At 40.2% G+C, this 25227-nt stretch overlaps 2 protein-coding genes across 3 annotated transcripts in view; both read right to left on the bottom strand.

Annotated features, from left to right (window-relative positions):
- Positions 1–4732, bottom strand: part of LOC113091828 (rho family-interacting cell polarization regulator 2) — a 60924-nt gene extending 56192 nt beyond the window's left edge. Inside the window, exon 1 of the mRNA XM_026257470.1 lies at positions 4619–4732. Coding sequence (XP_026113255.1) covers positions 4619–4694 — 76 coding nt within the window. The 5' untranslated portion in view covers positions 4695–4732. The remainder of the gene's footprint in view (positions 1–4618) is intronic.
- A 1139-nt stretch (positions 4733–5871) lies between these two features.
- LOC113091829 (Y+L amino acid transporter 2-like) lies at positions 5872–16993 on the bottom strand. 2 transcript variants are annotated; one of them, XM_026257473.1, is made up of 10 exons: positions 16930–16993; positions 14696–15270; positions 12733–12858; positions 12290–12434; positions 11745–11868; positions 9681–9784; positions 9488–9584; positions 9223–9372; positions 8510–8693; positions 5872–7714 (listed from the first exon to the last, which is right to left on the bottom strand). In XM_026257473.1, the coding sequence occupies exons 2-10, from the start codon at positions 15135–15137 to the stop codon at positions 7617–7619; spliced, it is 1470 nt and encodes a 489-aa protein (XP_026113258.1). In that variant the 5' UTR covers positions 15138–15270; positions 16930–16993; the 3' UTR covers positions 5872–7616. The 2 variants fall into 2 exon arrangements, with proteins under 2 accessions (XP_026113258.1, XP_026113259.1); XM_026257474.1 differs by lacking the exon at positions 16930–16993 and adding an exon at positions 16738–16864.
- Positions 16994–25227: the final 8234 nt, after the last annotated feature.

Here is a 25227-nt window from a genome sequence, read left to right as displayed (position 1 = left end):
TTTATTACAATGATTTCTGAAGGATCATGTCACACTGAAGATCGGAGTAATGATGCTGGATATTCAGCTATCACGGGAATAAACTGAATTGTAAATATATATATATATATATATATATATATATATATATATATATATATATATATATATATATATTTATTTATTATTATTATTATTATTATTATTATTATTTTAAGAAACCTGTATGTGGACAGAGCAAATGAATCAAAATGGTCTTATTCCTTTGTTAATCCTTGACAAATTGAAAGACAAGCAAAAATTATAGTCACAGATGCCATCAATAGAGTTTAACCCTACTTTATTGTCCAATTGTTGATTACTGCCTCTGTCAGACTAATATAGGCCTATATACTGACACTAGAGGAAGCCATCAAGCATGTCTGCTTTACTTATCTAAAAAACTGATCAAAACCATGAAAAGACTCAGGGGTCAACCAGGGTGAAAATCAATGTTGAGCAGATCCGATAAATCACTGTAATCAGACATCTCTTTGAGGATGTGCTCGCGGTGTCTTGTCAGGCGGCTTTACTCCTCACAAAGGCCTGTCTTTCATGGATCAATACTGCACCTTTATCCAAATCTTCAGCAAGAGCCTCGGAGGAAACTGAAGGCAACAATAGATTCCATATAATCAGCCACTCTGCAGGTGTTTCATCCATTATCCTTTTTCAGTTTCTCCTCCACCATATTTTTTGTTCTCTTCAAAGACCGTCTTTGCAGACAGCAGACGGCACTTGCCCCATGAACACCACAGGCTGTGATACAGTCTAGAGCTCTGGGGTCCTTCCCCACCCCTCAGACACCTTCAAGCTCCTCATGTGGAGAAGACCGAGTCCTTGCTCCCTGCACAGTGCTGCCTTTTGTCTTGCTGGTACAAACACCTCTTCAACATTTGAGTCTAGAAATAATGGTCTGGACTACCCAGATCCACTCTTCATAGGGATGAAAGGAGTCTTTGAAATGAAATAAGTCCCCCCCCCCCCACACCACAAAAAAAAGCTCTGAGTGTATGCACACATGCGTTTCATCCTTCAAAAAACGGCGGGGCGTTCCTAACAATTAGTTTTAATACGGGTGGAGTGGGGTTCAATTCACACAGATTATCTTTTTATCTACAGTCCACGGCGAGCCTTCAGCCTCTTCTCAGACACAAAAGAAATACAGACGCACAGTGGATTCAGCAATTATTTTAAGACTCAACCGAAGCAACCGAACAGAGTCTATATGTGTTGTAGAGCTTCCACTCAATTGTCAACAAAAATTATAGTCATAGATGCCATTAAGAAAGAAAGAAAGAAACCCAGCCCATCAGAAACGCTGTCTGCCAGTGAATGATTTTGCACAATGGGATTAGCAACATCAGCTGGGCTGACGTGTCTTTGGGGGGATCTGGGTTTTTAAAAAAGTACACGTAGTCAAGTTAAAAGAGCAGAAGTTACCAAAACAAAGGAAGTTGCTTTCAGTATTGTAGAGAACAGAATGTTTCCTTCATCTTTGCTAATTTTTTACCATCTCTCCAAAACCCAGATACCCAAAAGAGCACACTGCACTCATGGAAAAACGGATAAGTGCATTATCTTATACATAAATATTGAAGCATTTTAAAATGATTAAAAATAAATATGGAGTGACTGATTCAATCTTTGTCATTGAAAACTCTTGTGGTCCACACTGAGTTCACAGTTTTAATGTTTATGTTTCCTGTACTTTTCACTGTAAATTAGCCATTGTTACTTTCGGTTTGGCTACTAAGGTCAAACAAAATGATATTCAAACTCACATTAGACCCTTTTAACATTAAATATAGCATATAATCAATCCCTGTGACAATCACTGTCAAAGTTTAAATAGAAACAGAAGAAACAGAACACCATTTTTAAACGAAAAACTGAAAACTTTTTACATATTTTGGCAATTCATTTATATGACAGTTTCAAAGTGCAATTATTTGAAAACAATGCCATTAATGTGTAAACTAAAAATGATGATGGTTACAGTACCTTGAAATTTCTCTGCCGTTAAACCAAAAAAGTTGCAAAAAACATTTGGACCTTCGCTAACTTGCTTAGCTAGGCTATCTGCAAACTATTGCTCTATTATGACTATAAAACTGTCCGTTAAGCAGGAAATTGATTTTATGATTATTTTAGCTAGGTTTCACCACATGAAAACAAGCTAGCATAGCTAACATCTGCATTCAGATGGGCTAATTTCATAATGTGGGAATTAGGTTTAGGGCATAAAATAACACTTGAGTATTCTGATTCAGAATTGTGAATGCACCTCCCATTTTCTGAAGTAACATCTGTGAAATACAGTAGGCAAGTGTAGCATGTCTGAGATAAATAGCATTGCACAGATCAGATGCTCCCCAAATGAAAATCAGGCGGACATTAATACCAACCTGGGAGTGACTGAGGAGGAATTCATGGCACATGGTAAACATTCCCAGAGAAGCAGCTGTTATGTTTAGGTACAGAAATTACTTGCACCTTAGCTGCAGAGCTAAAAAATGACTGTTGTTAATTAGCTATGCAAAGGGATTCTGAGGACATCTCTGTTATCACAGGGCATTCGGCTGATGAGCCTGAACTAAATCTTTTCTGTCACACGGAAAACAGCATTTCATCTCTGTTTCTCTCTCTCTCTCCTTCCCTTGGAGGTAATGCAAACATGGTTAGCGCTGTACTCATTTTGACAAGGGGGTGGTGAGATCCAGACAAAACTACGAGTGAATCATTGTGTCCTATTTAATAAACATCTGATTCATTTTACAGGATTATGCTCATCTGAGCCCAAGCCAAGACTGCTAGGTTCAATTTGAGTAATCTGTGGCTAACCAGAGAGGAAGAGGAGAGCGTCCCCTGCAGTTAAATCACAGTAACACCAATTATGCCAAAATTATCATCCTTAAGCTTAAATGTCACAATAAAACACATTAAAGCATTTATAAGTTGCCCATATCTGCATAATCTGTACTTGGCTGTGTATATACGGTAAGCACTTTCACTGTGACGAAGGGCAGACTAAACTGCTTCAATTTATTCAGTCCAATCAGCCTAATGCACACATGTGCTGCGTAGTGCTTGGCTAACTTTACTGTAGTTTTCACATTTCTTCAGCTCTCTCTCTCTCTCAGAAACAGATAAACCGGCTGAAGAGCACAACATTCAGACACCAAATTACAAAAAATTCAATTAGTAAATGTTTCTTCATGAACTAGGGCTAGAAAACAGCGAACCTCAAACTAAATTTAAATTAGTCCACGCTTGCAAGTTGCAACCAACAACTATTTGTTATATAGTACTGTATGTAATAAAAAATAAATATTCTCAATGCTCTGAATCCTTTCAAAAGAAAGGATATTGTCACCCAACATACAAAAAGGACAATAAAAGGGTGGGATCTAATTCATAACAAGCCACGTCCAAGTCTTTAAACGGGGGGCAATTTTCAGCAAACCTCAAAGGGGTGACCTAAGATTATTTATGTAAAAGCTATTAAAATACAATAAATAAATATATTTAACAAAAAAAATTTATGAACAGTTCTTGACATTTGTGGAATCACACAATTATTTTTGTGATTCCAGAAGTATATATGATTAAAAAGAAGAGTTTGAAAACCAGCAGCTTTGTCTTACAGTAGAACATACTATGTCTGTGACCAGCAGTCCATTTTGAAGTTACAGGTTTTAAGATGTTTTTTGCTTGCTTAATGGTGAAGTTATGACATCTATCATTAGAAACTAAATGCTTAAGCTAACCAGCCAAACCTTGATCCCTTGAAGTCCGAAATCTGTGAGCTAGGGGAACATTTTGATTAGATTGACACTGACTAGTTTTGTAACTCAACACTATGGGTTAGAAGTAGAACTAAAACTAAGACACTTTAAACCGACGTCTTGTTATTTCACATCTGAGTGAACCGCTGGCTACACAAGTCTGCCACTAATCTGAAGAACACATCACCAATCAGCAGCGCTGGCCTTCAGCCAATCAGAGCCCAGCGTGAGTCAGTGTGTGTGTGTCCAACACTTGATCCCGGACACCCATGGTGTTTATCTCTGAGCAGAAAGCGAATAGAAGACGAGTCATGATGGACCCTCTATACCTTCACACTCCCTTCATGCTCTCCCTCTTTGTTTTCAAACACAAACGTGAACACAGACCCCTACAAAATACATACAGGGGAAAATTCTGCCTCACTGTTATCAATCAAGGTATGATATGAATACCATCAGGACATCATTTCAGTTTCAGGAGCCATTTACACTCTTAAAAAAAGGCTCCAAAGGAAGGTTTTTGTCGTGATGCCATTTAAGAACAATTTTGGTTCCACAAAGAACATTTCCATGAACAAGTTGTCTTTTTGTGAACTACATTTCTAAATAAAAAAACTTTTTTGACTACAAAGAACTGTATGATCAATAAAAGGCTCCATCGATATTAAAGGCTATTCGTGTAGTCACATATGCCACAAAGAAGCTTTATTTTTGAACATCTTTAAGAATAGACCATTTAAGCTGAGAAAAGATGTTATTCATGAACCCTTCTAGCATGTTCTTTCACACACACACATGAACATCACACTCACTGTTGAACTTCCTGTGACGGGCCCGAGCCCTCCAGCGTCGGTCGCGGATCCAGTGCAGCTTTCGCGACAGTTCCATGACTGTGCGCTAGATCGTGGCCACAGGACGTCATCGACCGGCATCAGCCCGAACCTCTCCTCTTGTCCCCCAAACATGAGCTCATATCCAAAGCAAACATTGGACCCTTGAGGGTCTTTGTCCAGTTTTCAAAGTGGACTCTTTCCTCTCTCTCTGGCTGCGTATCTCTTGTCTCAACAAGTCTGTTTGCGTTGCCTGAGATCTATATTTTATGCATGAGTCAGGGGAACTCAACTCCCTCTGCCGCTCTGACACAGATGCCACTCAGCTTCCCTTCATCCAGGGAGCACCATCTATCCATGACTGGTATCTGGGCACACACACACACGCACGAACGCATGCACAGAACTGAAATGTGACTCTAGTCGTCTACACACAAAAGATGGGATTGGATACCAGACAGGGAGCATGCACTATATATTTGTTACCTTTCTGCACCTGAAAGGTTTATTTCAGTAATGTATTTTATGTCTGTGCAATCTGGCATATCCCCTCACTCTCAAGTGGAAATTAATGTTTCCTTGTCTACTAACTTTAATTTGAGGTACTAAAATAACTTAAAAAGAAAATTGAAAAAAACAAAGGCTAAATCGAAATAATTATAATATAATAATTGTGTATAAATAATACTAAAACAACACTTTTCTTAACAGCTTAATAAGGTGTCAGGAGACACAACTAGCCAGACCATGTTTCAGTAATATAGACCAATTTGCTACAAATACGCTACTCTAACTTTAAATAACTATAAAGTAATGAATGCAGTATGTGAAACAATGGTTAAGAGAAACATGAGAGGCTTTCATGTAAAACACACTAATCAAAATCCAGTCTAAATCAATTCCAATCTACAATATCTTTAAAACTGCTAATTTCTTCTGAATGTCACATGATGCTGCGGAATAAAGTACTTGTAGTCTTATGTCGTCCCCTAGTGGTCTTCTCCAGTACATAGACTCTTTGAGGGCCTGTTCAACACTTGGTTGTCAGGCTGTTCTGGTTTTTAAGCATGTTGCTATACTGGGCTCTTTTTTTTTCTCGCCTAGATGCATGATTTGATGTTTCATTCATGTGTGTAGCACGAATGTACTGCTGGATCATAATTATAATCCGATAGTATGATCACTAGTTGTGAACCTTGCCTTAGACTTTAAAAAGAAAATAAGTACAATGACTGAAGGTTTCTTTTTGTCTAATGTTTATTGTCATAGTGTATACACTTCTGAATCTATGGAATAAATAAAAGAAACCAATGAACAGTTATACATGAACATGTATGCAATGGAAGAACATTTAGAAGAGCATATAGGTTTATAACATCAACTCTCAAAAGACTGTATATAGAATATTTGAATGTCCTGCACAAAATATTGCTCATCTGGTCATGTAAAAATCACAACTGCTTTAAGGCACGAATCATAACAATACAGTACTTAAGACACGGGCGGAAAAAAAAATGATGGAATATTTATAACAGAACAAACATGAAGACGATCAACACTGAAATATTTTGTTGTGGTGATTAACACAACCATTTGCAAAAGAAAATGAGCTGGGTCAGAATTACATGAAATTAATGATATCAGGGCAGGACATATTCTGGATGGATTCAAATATGACTTTGGTTACTGTATTGGACAGAGGGATGGACTGTGCATGGAATCAAGAGCTGAAGTACAGAATGCAAAATCAACAGCAAGACTGTAATTGTAATTTAGCAGCTTTAAGATACATTAACATTTTAGTGTCGTGAACATCTTAAGACTTCATAATTGCTGGTAATCCTCTAACCAAGTCTGTGGCCTATTATGCTGGGTCCATCTGATAAGGAACGGAGTGACTCACTAGAAATCCAGTAAAATGACACATCTGACCATCAGTTTTTAAAGTGATGTCTGTGCGTAAACAATCATACAAAATAAGATGATCTACAACACAAACATCAGAAGTTGAGATCGAACAAAGCTGGTGAACGCATCAAGACACAGATTCCTCCTCTCTTGTAAACTGAAATGATAACTGTCTGGTAAACACATTTCTGTACATAGTGGGAGTGCTCCCCAAAACTGCTTTCCAAACCATTTATGTAAACTGTACCATCACATTTTTGGGGGCTCAAGGAAGTTATCTAGAATAAAAAAAGGTCACTTAATCATACAAACCAAATGGAATGATATTATTTGCTAAAAATAGACTAAATATAAAAACATCCGTTCAACAATTTTCTGGTCTGGACATCATTACAAAACACATACTGTGCGTTGGACTATTAGGACACACTCAATAACCGGAAGAAATCTTTATACAAAGCTGAATTAAGGCCCACAGATTAACTTAAAAAACAAAGTAGTTTTCCCAACTGGAGTTATAACCTTAAAAAAAAATATGGCTTTCAAGTCAGGAGTACCTATGAAATGGTCCTTCATCATCTCAGTAGACAAAATTCATTATCCAGCAAAAATGACTCTTGAATATTTCTAAAGTTGCCATGTTTCAGTTAACAGGGCTAACAGAAGTTGATCATCTCCAGTACAGTGTCATATAAGACACATGTCATATGTGATGAACAGCAGAAGCTCACAAAAGGAAAAATAAAATAAACATTAATGAATAAAACAAGGAGGTAAACCTAATTTTTTTTAAAACAGCATCACCGTCACATTCTTGTGTCCACTGGACTGAACTTGATGTTTAGAACACAGAGGTCTGAGGGATCAGAGGCACAGGGGGTGTGTGTGATCGTGTGTTCAGTTGTTTACTCGGTTGAATGTTTCTGTCCTAATCTCCATCTCGATCCATTGCTCAATTCCATGCACGCTCATGACTGGAAGGTGGAGACGTGCGGTTTTGGAGTTTTGGATTATGCTCAAAGAAGTCTGGGTAATCCGGGTTCTTTGGTTTAGCTTCCTTGCGAGCCGATGTTTATTCATTTTTGTGATCCTCGGGCGGATTGTCCAGGTCCAAGCTGGGATCTGCCACGCAGCAATAACACAGCTTCTGTGTCTGCAATGAAACCGCATCTGGAAAAAATGAAAAAGATCAAAGATCAGTATGTGAAAATCATCCAGAATATTATATCAATCCGTGTACAAGACCAGAAACAGTCAGAGAAGGCTATACTTCCTTGAAAACCTCTTAACTGGTCCATACGTCTAAGATCAAAATGTTATTGATTTATCTGCCCGCTTTAAAAACTTGAGTCTCAGGCTTTTATGATTTATGATGGTACCCCAAAGCATAAACGTTTATAAAAATGTTCAAAGGTGTTGTTTATGGGGCTCAGACTAAAGTTTCTATGACATTTTTTCTCTAATAATCTATATTAAGCAGCTTATTTAGCTGAGTTTTATTCCTCAATACAACTGCATCATAGACGACACAATGTAAAGTATAAACAAAAAAAGAAATCAAAAATGCCTGAAATATTTTTTTTTCCTCTGTAATTTACTCCGGATTCATGAAAGCCGATCTCAGTATAAGAACAGCAGTCTCAGATGGATGAAAACAGTGAAGTCATACGAGTACATATGGATCATTAAATGGTTAGTGGTTACAATACTCTCATTTCATAAAAATGCATTGGTCTTGGGGACAAATTAATTGCACATCACCACAACTAGGTGCATTTGCAACAGAACCGCTGGAAGGCAAACAGAACCTGGGTGTAGCACATATGAGAATGTTTCAAAACAAAAACACTTCCGACAGCCTGCAGCAGAACACAGAGCTGTGGAGCTACCACAGGTGCCCAGCTGGACTACTGGAAATGAGACCAGAAAAACCAGAGATTCCTGCGTGTTTGTGTGCTCACTCACCGAGCATGCGTCCCAGAAAGGCGGGTCTTGAGCTGGGCGGGAGGCGCACACATAAGTAATACACAGGAGCCCCGGAGAGAGCGACTAAGATTCCCACCAGAGAGTTTACAGTGTCACTGTAGAGCGGTACGACCACCAGAAACACACTGCACAGGCAGTACACGATCGGGAAGAACAGACTCAACTACACGGGAACAAACACATACAAACACACAGTCAATTAAGCACATCTTAAACCAGGGCAATAATCAAATAAAAATGTTGCAAGTATTAAATATGACATTGGCTATTATCTGAGTATTTTGAAGCATCATAAATGTGCTCCTGATGTGAAGGTCGCAGACTACTGTAGGGGGAGTAAACGGACACTAAGAAAATGTTCTGGCTTGCAATTTTTTTATTTTGTCTCCAGAATCATGGGTAGTGTTTTTTATTTAAGCATGCACAACTGATTAACAACCTCATACCTCAGGTCTTCAAGTTTAAGTTATTCTTAAATATCAAGTCTCCCATGGTGAAAACAAGTGGATTTTTTACTATTGGAACCGAACTGCTGCACTCTATCGAAATTAATTGTGAGTTTAGAATCTCCTTCACATGAGAAGTGCTACTAACGTACATGGAGACAATTCAGAATCAGTCCATTATAATGGTAAGTAGCACAGTAGCTTGGGTTTTTGGAGGTTAGGTTTGTAACAGAGCTATTGAATTACCTTAACAGGACGGGGCAGGTCTGGTGCTTTGATGCGCAGGTAGATCTGACTGCCTATAGAAAGGCCAATGAACAGCCAGTAATTAAAACTAAAGTAATTAATTAGCTGGAACACGTCTTTCACACAGAGAAATATGAGGGACATGCCACCCTGTAGGAGGAGGGAAAAAAGCAGATCAGACTGAAAGGTCTTGTTTTTAATTATATAAACTGGACTTTCAAGATTTTCTGCATAGCACAAAGCATGTCTAAGCCTGCTAACTCACATTAAACAGCAGGGCTGGGATTGGTGTGTAGCGTTTGACGTGGATCATACAGAGGATGTTGGGTAAATGCCCCTCACGCGAACCCACAAAGAATAACCTATAAAGGAAAAAAAACGGTTTGGCTAAGAAACTGATATCCTGCCACCATGCATCAACTCCTCAAACGACAGAAGACTCAGAACTAGATCTTCACCTGGATGCGGCAATGATAGAGGAGTTTAAACCTCCATAACAGGAGATGGCCACAGACAGCGGGATGAGCCAGCTAGCATATCCCAGCACACAGTCAGCAAACGTCTGTGTTAGATACAGAAGCAAATGTGTTATTTTTCCATTATGACCAATAATCAATAAATCACATCCTATACTAGTTTGTCTAAATAATAAAAATGAAACACTTAACACTTAAACGAGCCATTTTAAAATGCTACAAGTCATCACAACATTATAATGTACACTATGAAAAAGATATATATATAAAATTATATATACACAACACGGGTAATAACGGTATCACCGTGGGGAGGGTGGGGGATGTCAACTTTTCCTCACTTTAAAAATGCTTATAAATGCATGCGCGTTATATTTGCACTTTCAAAATAGTGGCAATTGCTTGAATGGACAAAAAAATATTAATAATAAAAACTAATATTAAACAGACATTTTATTAACATAAGGAATAAAAATACCACATTGAAAAAACTGAAAATCGGCAAACTCTGGACCCAAACAAATAAAAACCATAGAACGTTTATTGCCCAGCAAATAAACTAAATTAGAACATTTTTAAAACTACTAAGAAAATAAAATAGGCCTAAATAAATTCCACAAAGTTCAAAAGATAAAACCATATAAATAAGAAATTAATATAAAAGAAAAACTTCCAAAATGACTTTAGCCTATATAAATGACAAGTCAGCACTCAAAAAACCAAACAGAAAACCCCTATAAATTGGCATTTATTAACCGTGCTTGCAGAGGTTTTTTTTTTTTTTGCTTTTGGGCTGTGGCTCGACGTCAGCTTCCTCCTCGTGTTGTTCTCTCTTCTCTCACGGGGTGCGTTGACTGCGCTTTCATTCCGAGGATGATCTTCGTGGTCTCTTCAACATTCGGGGTGTAGTCACTCTGGTAGCACGGGTCCAGGAATGTTGTCTTGCACATAAGCTGCTGGTTTGCTTCTGGCAGAGCTAAATATTTCTCTTCTAAAATAGTTATGATTCCAGCTTTCAGGTTGGCTGTCTGTTGTCCGTCCTCTTCCGATGGGGACAATGATTCCTCTTTAATGAGACGCAGCAGGGAGAAGAGATGACGCGGTGATGCTGATCTGTGATGTGACTGTCTCTTGGCACGCAATTTTGAATTATACTGTATGCTTTCTTTTAAACTAAATTATTAGTAATTAATATTTTTAATAAATTCAAATAAATATTTAAGAAAAAACAAATACTTAAAAAAATCTAAACGAAGGTGGGGACGGTGTCACGGTGGGAAAGTGATGTAACCGGTGTTGTGGCTCAAAACCGCTAAAACCGTCAACAGCGTCTATCACGGCAAGCTTAGTACAACTGTAAAATTACAAAACTAATCTTACAACTATCCTAAACTTTTTCCCAAATGCATAACGTGAACCAGACTCAGAGCAGATGTAGAGATAAGTTCATGCAGAGCGTGAACCGAACCTTTCTGAGACCCTGAAAAAAAAAACTCTTAATACATGCGATGCACGTATTCCTTTAATAACTTTGCAGCCTTTGCGACTAGATACCCTCATTAAGCCGTATTGATTTTTTTTTTCTTCTGATTAATCATGCAGCTGGTTAAGCTAATGTAAGTGTGTTAGATGCTTACACAGAGCAATGTTTTGGAAGAACGTACAGTTGTCTCGATGTATAACAATGGAACTGGACACATCAGAAACAAACAGTGTATCAGACACACTAAATACATTTTGTTGGCCATATAAACTTTCACAGGGCAGCATACTAGCATAATTACATGCAGCAGAACGTCTGTGGATGTAGATTAACATCATCAAGCATCTCCAGAGAGAAGATGTTGCCTGAAGCTGCTCTGCTTAACCAGATCAGTGTAACAGGAGATGAAAACATGATCAAATCTGGAGCAAATAAACTAAACAGATGCTGTCCATTAACTTCCATGTGACATCAAAGATCAAGCAGGTTAAAAATGAGTTTTGCTACAGCTTGAAATATATAGATGTCATGATAAAACACAGCTCCAAGAAAGTTGTACTCACCACAGCCACCGCTTCACTCTGTAGCAGTGTATTCATGTCCAGCACTGCATAATAGGCGACATTAGTGAGGATGTAGATTATTGTGACAATAGGCATGGAGATCGCTATAGACAAGGGCAGGTTTCTGTAGCAGAGAAAAAAGATTTTGCTAGCATACTTGATCTTCCTGATTAATTTGCAACAAAACTGCTGGACATTCATTCAAGATGAAGTGTGCAATTTCTGCACCACAAAGGATTGCAAAAATAATGCCCCAATTTGCCACTGGTAAGTAAAACATAGTCCCACTCGGATTAATTCCATTGGTTGAGCCAATTTGAGTCAACTGCTCGAACAAATTGAGCAATGTTTTCAAAGTAATATAGAGCCACAGTGTTTAAACTTTTCAGAGCAATCCATCTACATATGGCTTACTTAAAAATAGTCTCCACATATTAAGCGGGGACAGATATGAGAAATAGTCTCAGTATGAGAAATACTTCTATTATTATTTACAAAAGTGCGACATGTCTTTATATTAAGTGAGATGTCATGAGTATCAGTACCTCTCTGGGTTTTTGATCTCCTCTGTGATGAAGTTCAGGGTGTCCCAGCCGGAGTACGAGTACAGAGCGGCGTACAGAGCCAGAGCCAGGTTTCCTGGATCCAGTTTAGAGTTCTCAAAGGAATCCCTAAAGTTGTCTGTTTTTCCTGAGGCACAACAATACAAATGAGTCAAATATCAAAAACAAACAGTAATGACTCCCAAATATATAAATGTGAAGCACTGCTGTATAAGCTGCTCAAGAAATTTCTTCTTATCATTATTAAAGTTTTGAGCTGCTTATTTTGTTTGCCTGGAAACCGTGATGGAACCATAATTAAATGTGGCTTGGCAGAATAAAAATATTTCTTACAAAAATAAATAAATACGGACCCCAAACTTTTAAACAGTAATAATGGTATACAGTATATATAGAAAACCACACGCGTGTCAGCATGTTCAAACCTTGGGCCAGCACAATCATCCCAGCAATGATAATGACAATGAGAGCCAGGACTTTAGCCACAGTGGAGAGGACCTGAAGAATAGCCCCCCATTTCACCTTCATGCAGTTCACAAAAGTGAGAAGACCTGCAATGGAAACAAGACATAGACATGCCCATATAAAAGCAAATATATTTCAACTGTTGTTTGCAACTGGAATTTCTTAATGTTCCTTTTGATTATTTGTGTGATAGTTCCATTGTGCTCCATAACTACTATTACTACTTCCTTGTAGATTAATGTAAATATCCAGTGTGTCATCAGTTCCCCTTTAAGCATTTCGGTTCACTGTCTAACAGGTTAACTAGGGCTATAAAATTAGGCCAGAGAAAACCTCAACTCCTACTTTTGCTGTTTTAGCGACTGGTAATTCAAGTTCCTCCATTTCCTGCAGTGAACACTCAGGCATCTAATTTCACCAACAGTCTCTCAGAACTGCAGATACCATCACGACGGGACGTCCTGGTGCTGTGATACACAGGAGATTCACTGATGCCACATTCTGACGAAACTGTAAAGACTGTACAGTCCAAATAAAGTGCTACTGGTCACAAAAAGGAGATTAAACCCTGTAGAATTACACTGTTTAGGCCTGCTTCATAAAGTACTTCAGTGGACTTTGCCACCGTAAGCAGCAAAACATGCTACAGGTGACAAACACTCAAACAAACTGCACATGATCTCTGTGCATGGAAACGGTTACCAAAGACTTAAAAGGTCTCGTGGAAGTCTTGGCGGGGTTACAGACTCCAGTCCAAATGGAAAGTATTTGGTCGACAAATAAAATGCTTAAATAAATGCCAACTTACACTGACATGAATAGAGAGAACAGCCTGGCAGCCCAAGTGGAATGAATTAAGAGCTGAACAAACAGAAATCACATGCTTCAAAATTGTAGAGACTTGATTTTGACAAATTACACGGGCAAAGTACAAATTTACACAAAAAAAGCAGGAGCATGTACTTTAGCCAGAGTGATGACAGTTTATTTAGACCACAGTGCAGACTGACCTGCTGAACGGTGTAGTTTTAACAAGTTAATATTGAAACAACACAATCTAAGAGAGTCCACAGAGCTAGTTCACCCAAAAATAAAACCAAGTATATTTGCACTTTCTGATAAAGGAATTCCCAGATTTAACTCGCTGGAAATAAATTACGCTTTTTATTCCTTTGCAATTTGCAAGGATGTTTTAGTATGAAGAAAAAAAAATTATAATAATATGAATTTCCTTTCAAAAATGAAAAAAAGAGGAAATGAATGAAATAACATTGTAGTGAAAAATGCACCATGAGCACCCGGGGTTCATGGGAGAAACGGGCTGAAACAAACACAAACTCTCCTAGCATTTAGATCAGTGTTATTTAGTATTATTAATGTACTAATACTAACTTAAATTAGCTTTAATTCTCATATTTGTAGTTTTCATTTTAAATTTAGTTTGTTTTATTATATTTTATTTAGCCTTAATTTAGTTTTTTTTAAGTTATTTTAATACTTAATACTTACTGTATTTCAGTTAGTTGCCAAAGCAAAAAAAAAAAATTCTAAGTTTAAGCTTGTCATCTAATATTTTATTTTAATAAAAACTATTTAACAATTTTTCTTTTAACAATAACACTGATTCAGAAATGTTGTGTATATGAAGTTACTATATTACAATACATGACTATTTTCTGTTTTGTGTGAAATGAAAAAAGGGATTGCAAGGCAAAGTATGTAAAGAAAGGCATGCAGATCAATACCATGACCTGTTACAAAGTGCTCTTTTCAGAGTAATCTCATACACACTGCGCTGTGTGAACTGTAAACAGTAGTGAATCTCAAATTGTGCCACTATTTACATTAGTTTCAAGTGCTGTTACATGTTACAAGTTTATCAAAGCAATCTCTCCATGCATGGATGACTGCAGGGGCTCTTACCTATAATGAGTGCTGCAATGAGCCGTACTGCATCATTTGGTGCCGGGCAGGTGGGGAAGAATGGTTTCACTAGGTAATTAGCGAAAGTAAGAGCAATGACCGCCTGGCAAGCTGGTTCCACGATCATCAGCGAGGTCCACAGACGGATGAATGCAGGGAAGCCCCCAAAGGCCTCCAGGATGTAGGCATAACTAGCTCCTGACTTGCGAATGGTTGTGCCCAGCTCAGCATAACACAGGGCACCAAAAACAGAGAAGACTCCTCCAATAACCCAAACCACCAGAGACAGACCGTAAGATCCCGTTTGCTCAAGAACACCAATGGGAGAAACAAAGATGCCCGAGCCAATCATGTTCCCCACAATGAGGCAGACACCGTGCAGTAGTGAGATCTCTTGCTTTAGACGCATGGAGCTGGTGGAGTCGCAGTCGGCGTCCCCCATGATGAACTCAACTCAAGAGGCAGGGTTACGGCCAAAATCATGAAGCAGGAATCTGACGTCGGACCATCCACCACACAAGAGTCGATTCACCTCAAGCCTGGAGTTTCAACCGAGTCTCCTCATTGCTTTCTTTCTGTATCAAATCAGGGAGATAAAAGAGATAAAACACAGTTAATGTAAATTCATCTGCTGACTTCATCTGTGGCATGTTGTTGACAACACAAAACGGTTTAGGCTCATTCAAAACAATTATAGTAGCCTAATCTCTCCAACATTCATTTTAACAAGCTCTCTTGGAGAATAAGTTCTTTAATTGAGCCTCAGTCATTTCACCCACACCTGCTGCCCGGGATACCATAGAGCAAGTGCAGTGACATCAAGAGGAAACCAGTTCAATTTGGGAAGACAACCAGGCAATGCATGGTTGGGTGCGGTCATCAGCAACAGTCTGCAGAACTGACTGCTTTAGAGATAAATTTACTAGAGATAAAGACTTTCAGTGAAAACTAAAACTATGTGGGATTAGCATGACAATGTTATATACAATGACAATTGTTGACAATGTTATACACCAAAAGAATTGTAAAGATAACTCACAACTTGTAAAAGAATTGAAAGCCATATGTTTTTAAGTATGGCTTAAGCACTTAAAATCTTTTTGGAGCCACTGTACATTATGAAATCTGACTTCAACAGAAGCAATTCAGATGCCAGAGCTACTTTGACACTTAAAAATGAACATACCAATATTTAATAGAGAACTTTGTCATAGTCTGATTATGTAAGCATAATGTAAATTCATATGCATGTTTTAATCAGAATTTTAAGTCATGCATATACCTATTTAGATTTTTCATTGAGCATTTGTTTATGTATCTGCTCAAAACAACTGGGTAATATAATATTAGGAAAAGACCTTTGATAAAAATGCGACTACTGAACAGTTTTGGAGAGAGGATATTTTACAAATATAAAAAATAAATGTATAGTAAGCCTTGATAAGTTGACATTTATAAGAGCTTATGTCTTAATTTCACTCAAATGCACTGATGTACATCATTGTTAAAAACATACAGGAGAATTATTTAAATGCGCATGTCTGAACTATTCTGAATGATGCAAGAGTTTTAAAACAGCTGCGAGTTAGAATCATATACATCTTTTCATAACATTACAATTCGTCATTTACTTATTACCGTTTTTTCATTATTATGGTAAAATATTGATATTTTAAGCTTCCGCTCGCTTCAACATTCAGAAACGTTGCGTTACCTGGGTTTAAAAGTTCGATTCGCGCCAACACAGAACGCTAATCATAACACAGAACAGCATCCTACTTTTTTTATGAGTACTTAACTATTAACTGCTGTTTTATGAATGTACCCTCTTTATATGGTCGGTAAAACGTCTTTTCAACAGCTATCCGTCTACAATGTATTGTTTTTTCCAGCACGAGCTAAGTTACATGTTAGAGGAAGTCAGCAACACATTGTTCGAGTTAGGTCTTAAAACATATGATTGAGTTACAAATCTCACGATTTCCCTTCAAACTTAATAATTTCAATATAACTTGACTTCAAAGCTAAGAATAAGTTCTCACCTATAGGATAAAATATAAGAAAACATCTCTGATACCACCATTCACACCCTGCTGTTAGCTTATGTTGTATTAGCGGTGGCACCCGCTTGTACACAACACCGCACGAGCACTCACACTGCTGACGCTAACGTCCTACCAGCTGATGCAGCTGAGGGTGGATAGTGAAATATCAAGTTAAGTGACAGATCTCACCTGTTCTCAGAGAAGAGAGCTGGACCATGTGCGTGCGTCGATGAGTAGTAGACGTGGTTGGTCTACAACTGTAAAAGAGGTGGAGACTCGTGATGACATCTTAATACTACAGCCTTCCCTCCCAAATGGGTCATAATGGGAATAACCCGGTCATTCTTGGTAATATTTCTGCCAAAAATACTTCTAAAAGTGGTTAAAAGCGTTTTGTAATACATTGGTATGCCCATTATAATAAATAAATAAAAATAATTATTCAGTTGAAATAATCTTTAGCATAAAATAATGTCTTATTTACGGAAGTTCTAAGCGGCCATGCATTATAATTTTTTTTCCTTTTTGTTTTCTCGTTATAACGACTTATTTTTCTCATTATCTCGACATAACAAAGTTAGTTTTCTCGTTATAACGACTTATTTTTCTCGTTATCTCGACATAACAAAAGTTTGTTTTCTCGTTATAACGACATGACAGTTCCCTTATCGAGTCGGTCTCTCTACATTACGTATGGGGAAATCCATTTCCTCGAAATTATGAAGTCTGATTGAATAACTCTTTTGCTTGCAAATAGCCAATGGCGCCCTCACCCTCACCTGATTGGCTGACAGCCATCAATATAGGTGAAGGTGGGCGCCAAAACCCTCAGAATCTTTTTTCTTCACTTGAGTCTGGTTTCGCCGTGGATTCACGCATACAGAGCGGAAAATTGTGGAATATTATCCCCTCTCGCGTTCCAGTGATTTTACTCTTAAAATGTCTCTTTGCCGCATATGTGGTGGGCCCATTGATTTCCCGGATGCACATGAGCAGTGTGTGCTGTGCCTGGGTCGGGCTCACGCAGAGGCGGGATTCGAAGGATCGGGATGTCGTGCCTGTGAGGAGCTTCCCATCAAGATCCTTCGTGCAAGGCTGGCCGTTACCCGTAACGGTGGCCCTGTATCTCCTGCCTCTCCCCATCCGCCGCCGTCGAGCCGCGAACCGGGAGACTGCAGAGAGCTCCGTCGACGGATTCTGTCGAGGTGCTGGCGTCGGCCCAACGCCCACGCCACCCTCACGTGGAAGATCCCCTCTCATACTCTGAGGCCAGTTACCGCCCTCCACTAGAAGCGCGGGAAATGGTCTCGTTTGGATATGACAAGGACGACGCCATGTCTACTAATGCCTCAGACCCGGGAGCGTGGTCCGAGGCCCCGTCTGAAGCCGCCCCCGCCTCGATGGATGCCGAGCTTATGGCGATCCTCATGGAGGCGGTGGCAGATATGGAATTGGAGTGGACAGCCCCCAAGGAGCTGCCATCTAAGAGATGGATGGACGGTTCTTTCCTCGGCGCGGGCCGCCAGGCTGAAGCCCTTTAGAGGGGGAAGAGAGCGCGGGACGTGTTCGTCGGACCCGCGGCGAAAAGGGCGTGTTCCCGCCCAGAGTTCGTCAAAGATGTAAATGTTGTGAGAATGAAACCGCTGTGTTCTGTTTCAATAAACATGCATTACATGCCTCAGCAAAAGAGCTTTCTTCCTCCCAATACTATTACCCGCTACATAAGCGAAGCCTCTCCTCCGAGAGACGCTTCACAAAGCGGAAGCTCGGGGAAACCAGAGGAGGTGACTATGTTTGTTCCCGTGCAAGAAGCCGCGAACGAGTCACCTGCCATTCATATAGCGGTCAATGCTTCCCCAGTGGCTGGCGCGCACGCCCCGCCGCAGCATGCATTAATACCCTCTGTATTGAGTCATCTCAGCGCGTGGGCGACGCTCTCCGCGGCATCTTATTGGGTGATCAACACGATAAAACGCGGCTATACGCTCCAGTTCGCTCGCAGACCACCCCGCTTCGGCGGTGTGATTATGACAGAAGTGTCAGAACAGAGCGCCCCGCTGCTACGAGCAGAAATATCCTCTCTCCTGGCCAAACAAGCAGTAGAGATAGTGCCCTTGGAACGGAGACATTCCGGTTTCTACAGCCATTATTTTCTAGTTCCGAAAAAGGACGGAGGTATGCGCCCCATCTTAGACCTGAGATTAGAGACCCCACATCACAGGCGCTTCCTGCGTTTTGCATTCGAGGGTGTGGCGTACCAGTTCAAAGTGTTGCCGTTTGGGCTCGCTTTGGCTCCCCGTGTATTTACAATATGCATGAATACAGCGCTCGCTCCCCTGAAGCTCAGTGGAATGCGCATACTGAACTATCTCGACGACTGGTTAGTCATCGCACGGTCGAGAAGCGCTCTCGAGGAACACAAACACAGACTCCTCGCCCATCTGACAGGTTTGGGGCTGTCTGTGAACATTCAAAAGAGCACACTGCAGCCACTCCAATATATCACATTCCTGGGTATGATACTGGACTCGCGCTCTATGACCGCGAAGCTGTCAGAGCCAAGAATCCAGTCGATTCAAAATACACTAGCCCTCTTCGTTCAAGGCAGAGCTATCCCCTTAAGAACGTTTCAGAGGTTGCTCGGTCTAATGGCGGCCGCAGCCTCCGTCTGCAGACTGGGCTTGTTACACATGAGACCGCTTCAACACTGGTTACAGAGCCGAGTGAAGCCGCGGGCGTGGAGAGCGGGAACGGAATGCCTTATCATAACGTGTTCATGTCTCGAGACTCTGGCGCCTTGGTTCGGCACGACCATATTCGAGCAGGGTGCTGCTATGGGCAGAGTGGTCAGATGTGTAGTGGTCACTACGGATGCTTCACTATCAGGCTGGGGAGCCCTATGCGATGGCAGACCAGCATTCGGTACGTGGACAGGGGACCAGACGCGCTGGCATATAAACTGCTTGGAGATGGAAACGGTTCATCTAGCGCTGCAGAGTTTCCTTCCGTTTGTGAAACACCGTCATGTTCTCATCAGAACGGACAACACGGCTGTGGTGGCGTACATCAATCGCCAGGGAGGTTTGCGTTTGCGATCCCTGCAGGGATTAGCGAGACAGCTGCTGTTATGGACGGAAAGGGTACTTCTGTCGATTCGAGCAGTGCACGTACCGGGCAGTTTGAATTGCGGCGCGGACATGCTGTCCAGGGACGGCATTGTACACGGAGAATGGAGGCTCCATCCGCAAACGATAAATATGATCTGGAATCTGTTTGGCAAAGCGGAGATCGACCTCTTTGCGTCGCAAGAGAACGCCCACTGCCCTCTGTACTTCTCGCTGACAGCATCCCCCCTGGGGGGAGACGTGCTGTCGAGCCGCTGGCCAAAGGGACGGAAGTATGGTTTTCCCCCAGTCAAGTTAATGCCGCTGGTGCTGCAGAAGATCAGGGAGGAGAGATGTGTGTTGATCCTGGTAGCACCCAAATGGCCCAACCAGCCGTGGATTCCCGGAACTGGTGAACATTTCGCGGCTTCCCCCGTGGCGGATCCCGCCAAGAAGGGACCTCTTATCCCAGGCGAGGGGCACCATACGGCACCCCAACCCAGAGCTTTGGGATCTGCATGTGTGGCAGATCAGCGTGGAGTATATCAGCGAGTGCTGCAGACAATAGCAGAGGCTAGAGCCCCTTCGACGAGGCGTTTATACACTCTGAAGTGGAAAGTATTTGCTAACTGGTGTGTTGACAAAAATGAGGACCCCAGGAGTTGCGATATCTCCATTATTCTGACCTTCCTACAGGAACGTCTGGATGCTGGCAGTACCCCATCTACAGTGAAAGTCTACGTGGCCGCTATCGCCGTTTTTCATGACTTGCTAGACGGCTATTCAGTGGGGAGGCACCCCCTGATAACGAGCTTTCTTCGGGGAGCTAGGCGGCTTAATCCACCCCGCCTTCGTCAGATGCCGGTCTGGGACCTGTCATTAGTGCTTAGTGCGCTGTCCAACCCACCTTTTGAACCAGCCGAGTTTAGCGACCTTACAGTGCTCTCATTTAAGACGGCGCTACTGCTCGCGCTAACTTGCGGGAAACGAGTGGGAGACTTGCATGCCCTGTCAGTGAACAGCGCGTGTATGCAGTTTGGACCGGACGATTGTATGGTCAGACTTTTACCCAAACGCAGCTATTTGCCTAAAGTGCTCTCAACGCCGTTCAGAGCTCAGATAGTTACAATTCAAGCATTTTGCCCTGAGGAGGACAGTAATTCAGTGCCTCAGAAGTGCGCTTTGTGCCCCGTGCGTGCCCTGCGTGCATATGTGAACAGAACTAGCCAGTTTCGAACTTCAGAGCAGCTTTTCGTTTGCTACGTGGGTGCAAAGAAGGGCAGCGCGCTGTCGAAGCAGAGGCTATCACACTGGATAGTGGAGGCTGTGCGACTAGCTTATGGTTCCCTGGGAACCGCCTGCCCAATCGAGGTGCACGCCCACTCCACAAGGAGTTTGGTGTCGTCATGGGGTTGGGCAAAAGGTATGTCTATTCAGGACATTTGTTTCGCAGCGGGCTGATCGTCTCGCAACACGTTTGGGAGATTCTATAATCTGGACATTCCCTCGTTCGCATCACATGTGCTGTCAGTGCAGGAGGAGGGAGTTGAGCAGTCATTGGACTAAGCTATGGGCACACCCTGCCTAGCGCGTGCACTAGCCGTGGTTTCTACCAGGTCAGTGTCAGTTATTGTTGTAATAGCTGCGTAAAGTTCCCCATACGTAATGTCGAGAGACCGACTCGATAAGGGAACGTCCCCGGTTACTCACGTAACCTTAGTTCCCTGAGAGGAGGGAACGAGACATTACGTAACCTGCTGTGTGGAAAAACCTTCCAGCCTCATTACTCTCGTTCAGTGGAAGATTCTGAGGGTTTGCCATTGCCATTGGCTATTTGCAAGCAAAAGAGTTATTCAATCAGACTTCATAATTTCGAGGAAATGGATTTCCCCATACGTAATGTCTCGTTCCCTCCTCTCAGGGAACTAAGGTTACGTGAGTAACCGGGGACGTTTTACTGTTGTTATAGTAACGAACTCAACTTTGACAGGCATCTGATGGACAACCATGCAGGCGCTCTTACTGTAGCCTATATTTCAACAAATTTAGCTTCGCCTAGGTAATAACGTACGGAAGTTCTAAGCGGCCATGCATTATAATTTTATTTCCTTTTTGTTTTCTCGTTATAACGACTTAATTTTCTCGTTATCTCGACATAACGAAAGTCGTTTTCTCATTATAACGACTTATTTTTCTCGTTATCTTGACATAACGAAAGTTTGTTTTCTCGTTATAATGACATGACAGTTTTACTGTTGCTATAGTAACGAACTCAACTTTGACAGGCATCTGATGGACAACCATGCAGGTGCTCTTACTGTAGCCTATATTTCAGCAAATTTAGCTTCGCCTAGGTAATAACGTCTACAATACTGTACATAAATAAAGGCTGATCAATCACTGTTGATTTTTCCAGAGACAGTACACTGTAAAAACTAAAGGTTCCTGGAGGCACCTTTTGGGGTTCTTCACTTCGCCACGCCGGCGGAACCGTCTGAAGAGCCTCTAGGCACTGCTCTAAATGGTGGTGGTTCTCTGAGGAACTTTCAATGGTTCCTGGAGGAACCCTTTTATTATGATGGCCAGGAACCACCTGGGGTGCTTCAAGGCACCATTTCAGTTCTTTAATGCCCCCCCCCCCCCCCCCCCCCCGGTTTATTTGTCCTGCTATTGACCTTTTTAATGATTAAAAATAAAACAAATGCGTATAAAACAGTTTATTGATAAACAACAACAATGTCCATAATCACAATACTGCACATCACAGTCCCATTCATGGCAACATCAGTGTTAATACTGCTATAAACAACAACAAAAAAAGCATTTACACCTTGGTTAAAATTAGAAACAAATAAATGTGACTCAATAATCTTAGAACTTTAAAAAAACATTTTATGTACCTAAAACAATGATTAAAATGATTAGAAACAATGCAATTAATAGTAACATATTCTTTCCTGCTCTAAATAGTGGTGACTGATTGGGAGAATTCACACAGGACATTTCAAGAAATTGATAAGCCTCAAGATAGTTGTATTTAGCTTAATAAACCAGTTTCTCAGCAGCGTAAGTTGTTATAGTTGGGTCAACTTCGAGAGCAGTGAATGGGAGAGTATCATAAATATATTTTTGCATTCTCATTTACTCAAATAGCAAAATGAAAAACTCTACAATAGCATTTTCACAACTTTCAATCAAAGGAAAAAATCTGATAGAGACTGATAACAGCAGTCAGAAGAGAGAACAATGTCAAATTTAGCATTCCTCTCAAAGACTCTGGATTAGAAACACCCTTGCATTAGCATTAACTATTTTTTTCTGTAATTTGATATGAATGTGTTATAATACAAAGTATAGTGTTATAAATGCACATAATAAAAATAAAATAAAAATAAAAATTTACAAACATTGTGAGGATTTACGATGAAAACACAGCTGAAACACACTGTAAAAAATTTCTTGTTGTTTTTACAAAAACTTTTTGGCAGCTGTGGTTGCCAGAATAATTTTGTAAAAATACAGAAAACTGTAAACACATTTACGTCAAAAACTGTTAATTTTACAATATAAAGCTGTAATTTACAAACAAGAAAATGTGAATATAAACCAGTAAATTCAACAACACACAAAATTAAATCTGTTTTGTACCTTGAAAATACTGACAACCACCATAATAATAAAGATGGTACTGTATAAGAGAAAGCCACATGAAGTATCAAAGCTCATCACAAGTATAGCTTCACCACAAGCAGAAGTATATATTAACATATAGAAGGTGCACATTTATGGAAACACAAAACACCATCATGGTAACACACGTGATACTTAAATAATGCAAAAAACTTTCATTAAGCAACAGAAGATGTAACATAAAGCTCAAATGTACATAACTGATAACAAGAACTATTTAAAAACATGATTATTTAAACAAAATACTTTCAAACGTGGATTGTCACGCAGGGAATTCTGGGAATATCAGTTTACAGTTTTAGACTGTAAATTATACATTGATTTGTTCTTTTTTTACTTCTAAAAGCTGTATAATTAACAGAATTTTACTGTAAATTTACATTAAATGCTTTGTTAGATCTTTTACAGTTTTTCCCTTTATATAGTACGGGAACTTACTGTTAACCTATTATCAGTTTTTTTCCGTAGCGTTTTTACAAAATTTTACAGTTAAAATTACACTTATTTTTTACAGTGCACATCATCAGTCTTGTGAAAATGGTCCATGATCTCCTCCTGAATGACCAACAGATACAGCAGAAAAACAGTGCACTTTAGGGTACTTTTAATTGCTTTTCTATATAATGTTGAACAGAACACAGTTACTCATAGTAAAGTGAACTCATGTCGGCAGGTTCATCAGCAAGAAGCTCCTCACCATCAGTAAAGTCTGCAGTGCTGCTCTCATCTAATGAGTCTCCTGTTATTACCACAGCTGTTCTAAGATTCTGTGTAGGCTTTTCATTGAAAAAAATAGTGATATACATCAAATTAAATAATAAAATATTTACATTTATTCATTTAGCACAGGTATTTTTTTATTATCTTAAAAATGAGGAACACCACAGGAATTATTTATGTCATATTATTGCATTGAATAATGATTGTAGACTAATTAAGTACACAATGTGTCTATAATGTGTGTGTGTACACTACATATGTCTACACACATGGACAAACTCATACTTACCTCATCATATACAGTCCAGGACAGCAGGATCATCATGTAACAGGAAGGGCAATGGTATAATTTCTCTAAAATAAAAAAAATAAAAAAGGACTGTTAATATGGGGTTAAGTGAGGTTAACTAAAGTTCGGGAGCAGGGCCACGCCTCAAACAATCACCTGACTTCCAAACCTCCATATATACCAGGCCACCTCACACCACTCTGGTAGTCTCGTTCTCGAGAACCCACCCTTCCCTCCCTTTCTCATCCATTCAACCAACCTTATCCCACGTTATATTTCTATCAGGTTGTATCAGGGGGTCCTCATTGTCTGGCCTAAATATACGCTAGAGACGGTACCCCCACACTGAGTCTCCCTGAGCCATCAATTCAAGATTCCCTGATCAACCGGACCATCATCCCATTCCCTCGACCCCTTCATCCTCTTTCTACTCTTTCCCAGTTGCATAGTTGGTTTGTGGCGTGGTCCTAGCTAGTGAAATAATTTAATGTTTTAGAAGGGTTTCTGGTGTGTGTCTGCAACCGTTCACTTGTTTACACACCTGCAAAAGATGGGGTACGTCCAGAGAGGTCTGTTTATTGTCAGTCAGCATCAGACATCAGCAGCTGTCTGTCCTCTGCCTCACAGGTGTCCACTACTGAGCCACATTTCTTCATTAACTGCTGAATAAAAAATAACATATGG

The sequence above is a fragment of the Carassius auratus genome, unplaced genomic scaffold, assembly GCF_003368295.1.
Source record: "Carassius auratus strain Wakin unplaced genomic scaffold, ASM336829v1 scaf_tig00214327, whole genome shotgun sequence".
Lineage (NCBI taxonomy): Eukaryota > Metazoa > Chordata > Actinopteri > Cypriniformes > Cyprinidae > Carassius > Carassius auratus.
Note: the sequence above shows the minus strand (reverse complement) of the source record. Positions and strands in the feature narration are given on the sequence as shown.

Bases quoted from the DNA above. Each gene is read 5' to 3' on its own strand.
- LOC113091829 (XM_026257473.1), bottom strand. From the start codon at position 15,137: ATGGGGGACGCCGACTGCGACTCCACCAGCTCCATGCGTCTAAAGCAA. The intron at 9,373-9,487 runs GTGAGTTAGCAG...CTCCTCCTACAG, and splicing joins TCCCAGCCCTGCTGTTTAAT to GGTGGCATGTCCCTCATATT. The intron at 8,694-9,222 runs GTAATTCAATAG...GTTCCCGTGTAG, and splicing joins ACCTGCCCCGTCCTGTTAAG to TTGAGTCTGTTCTTCCCGAT.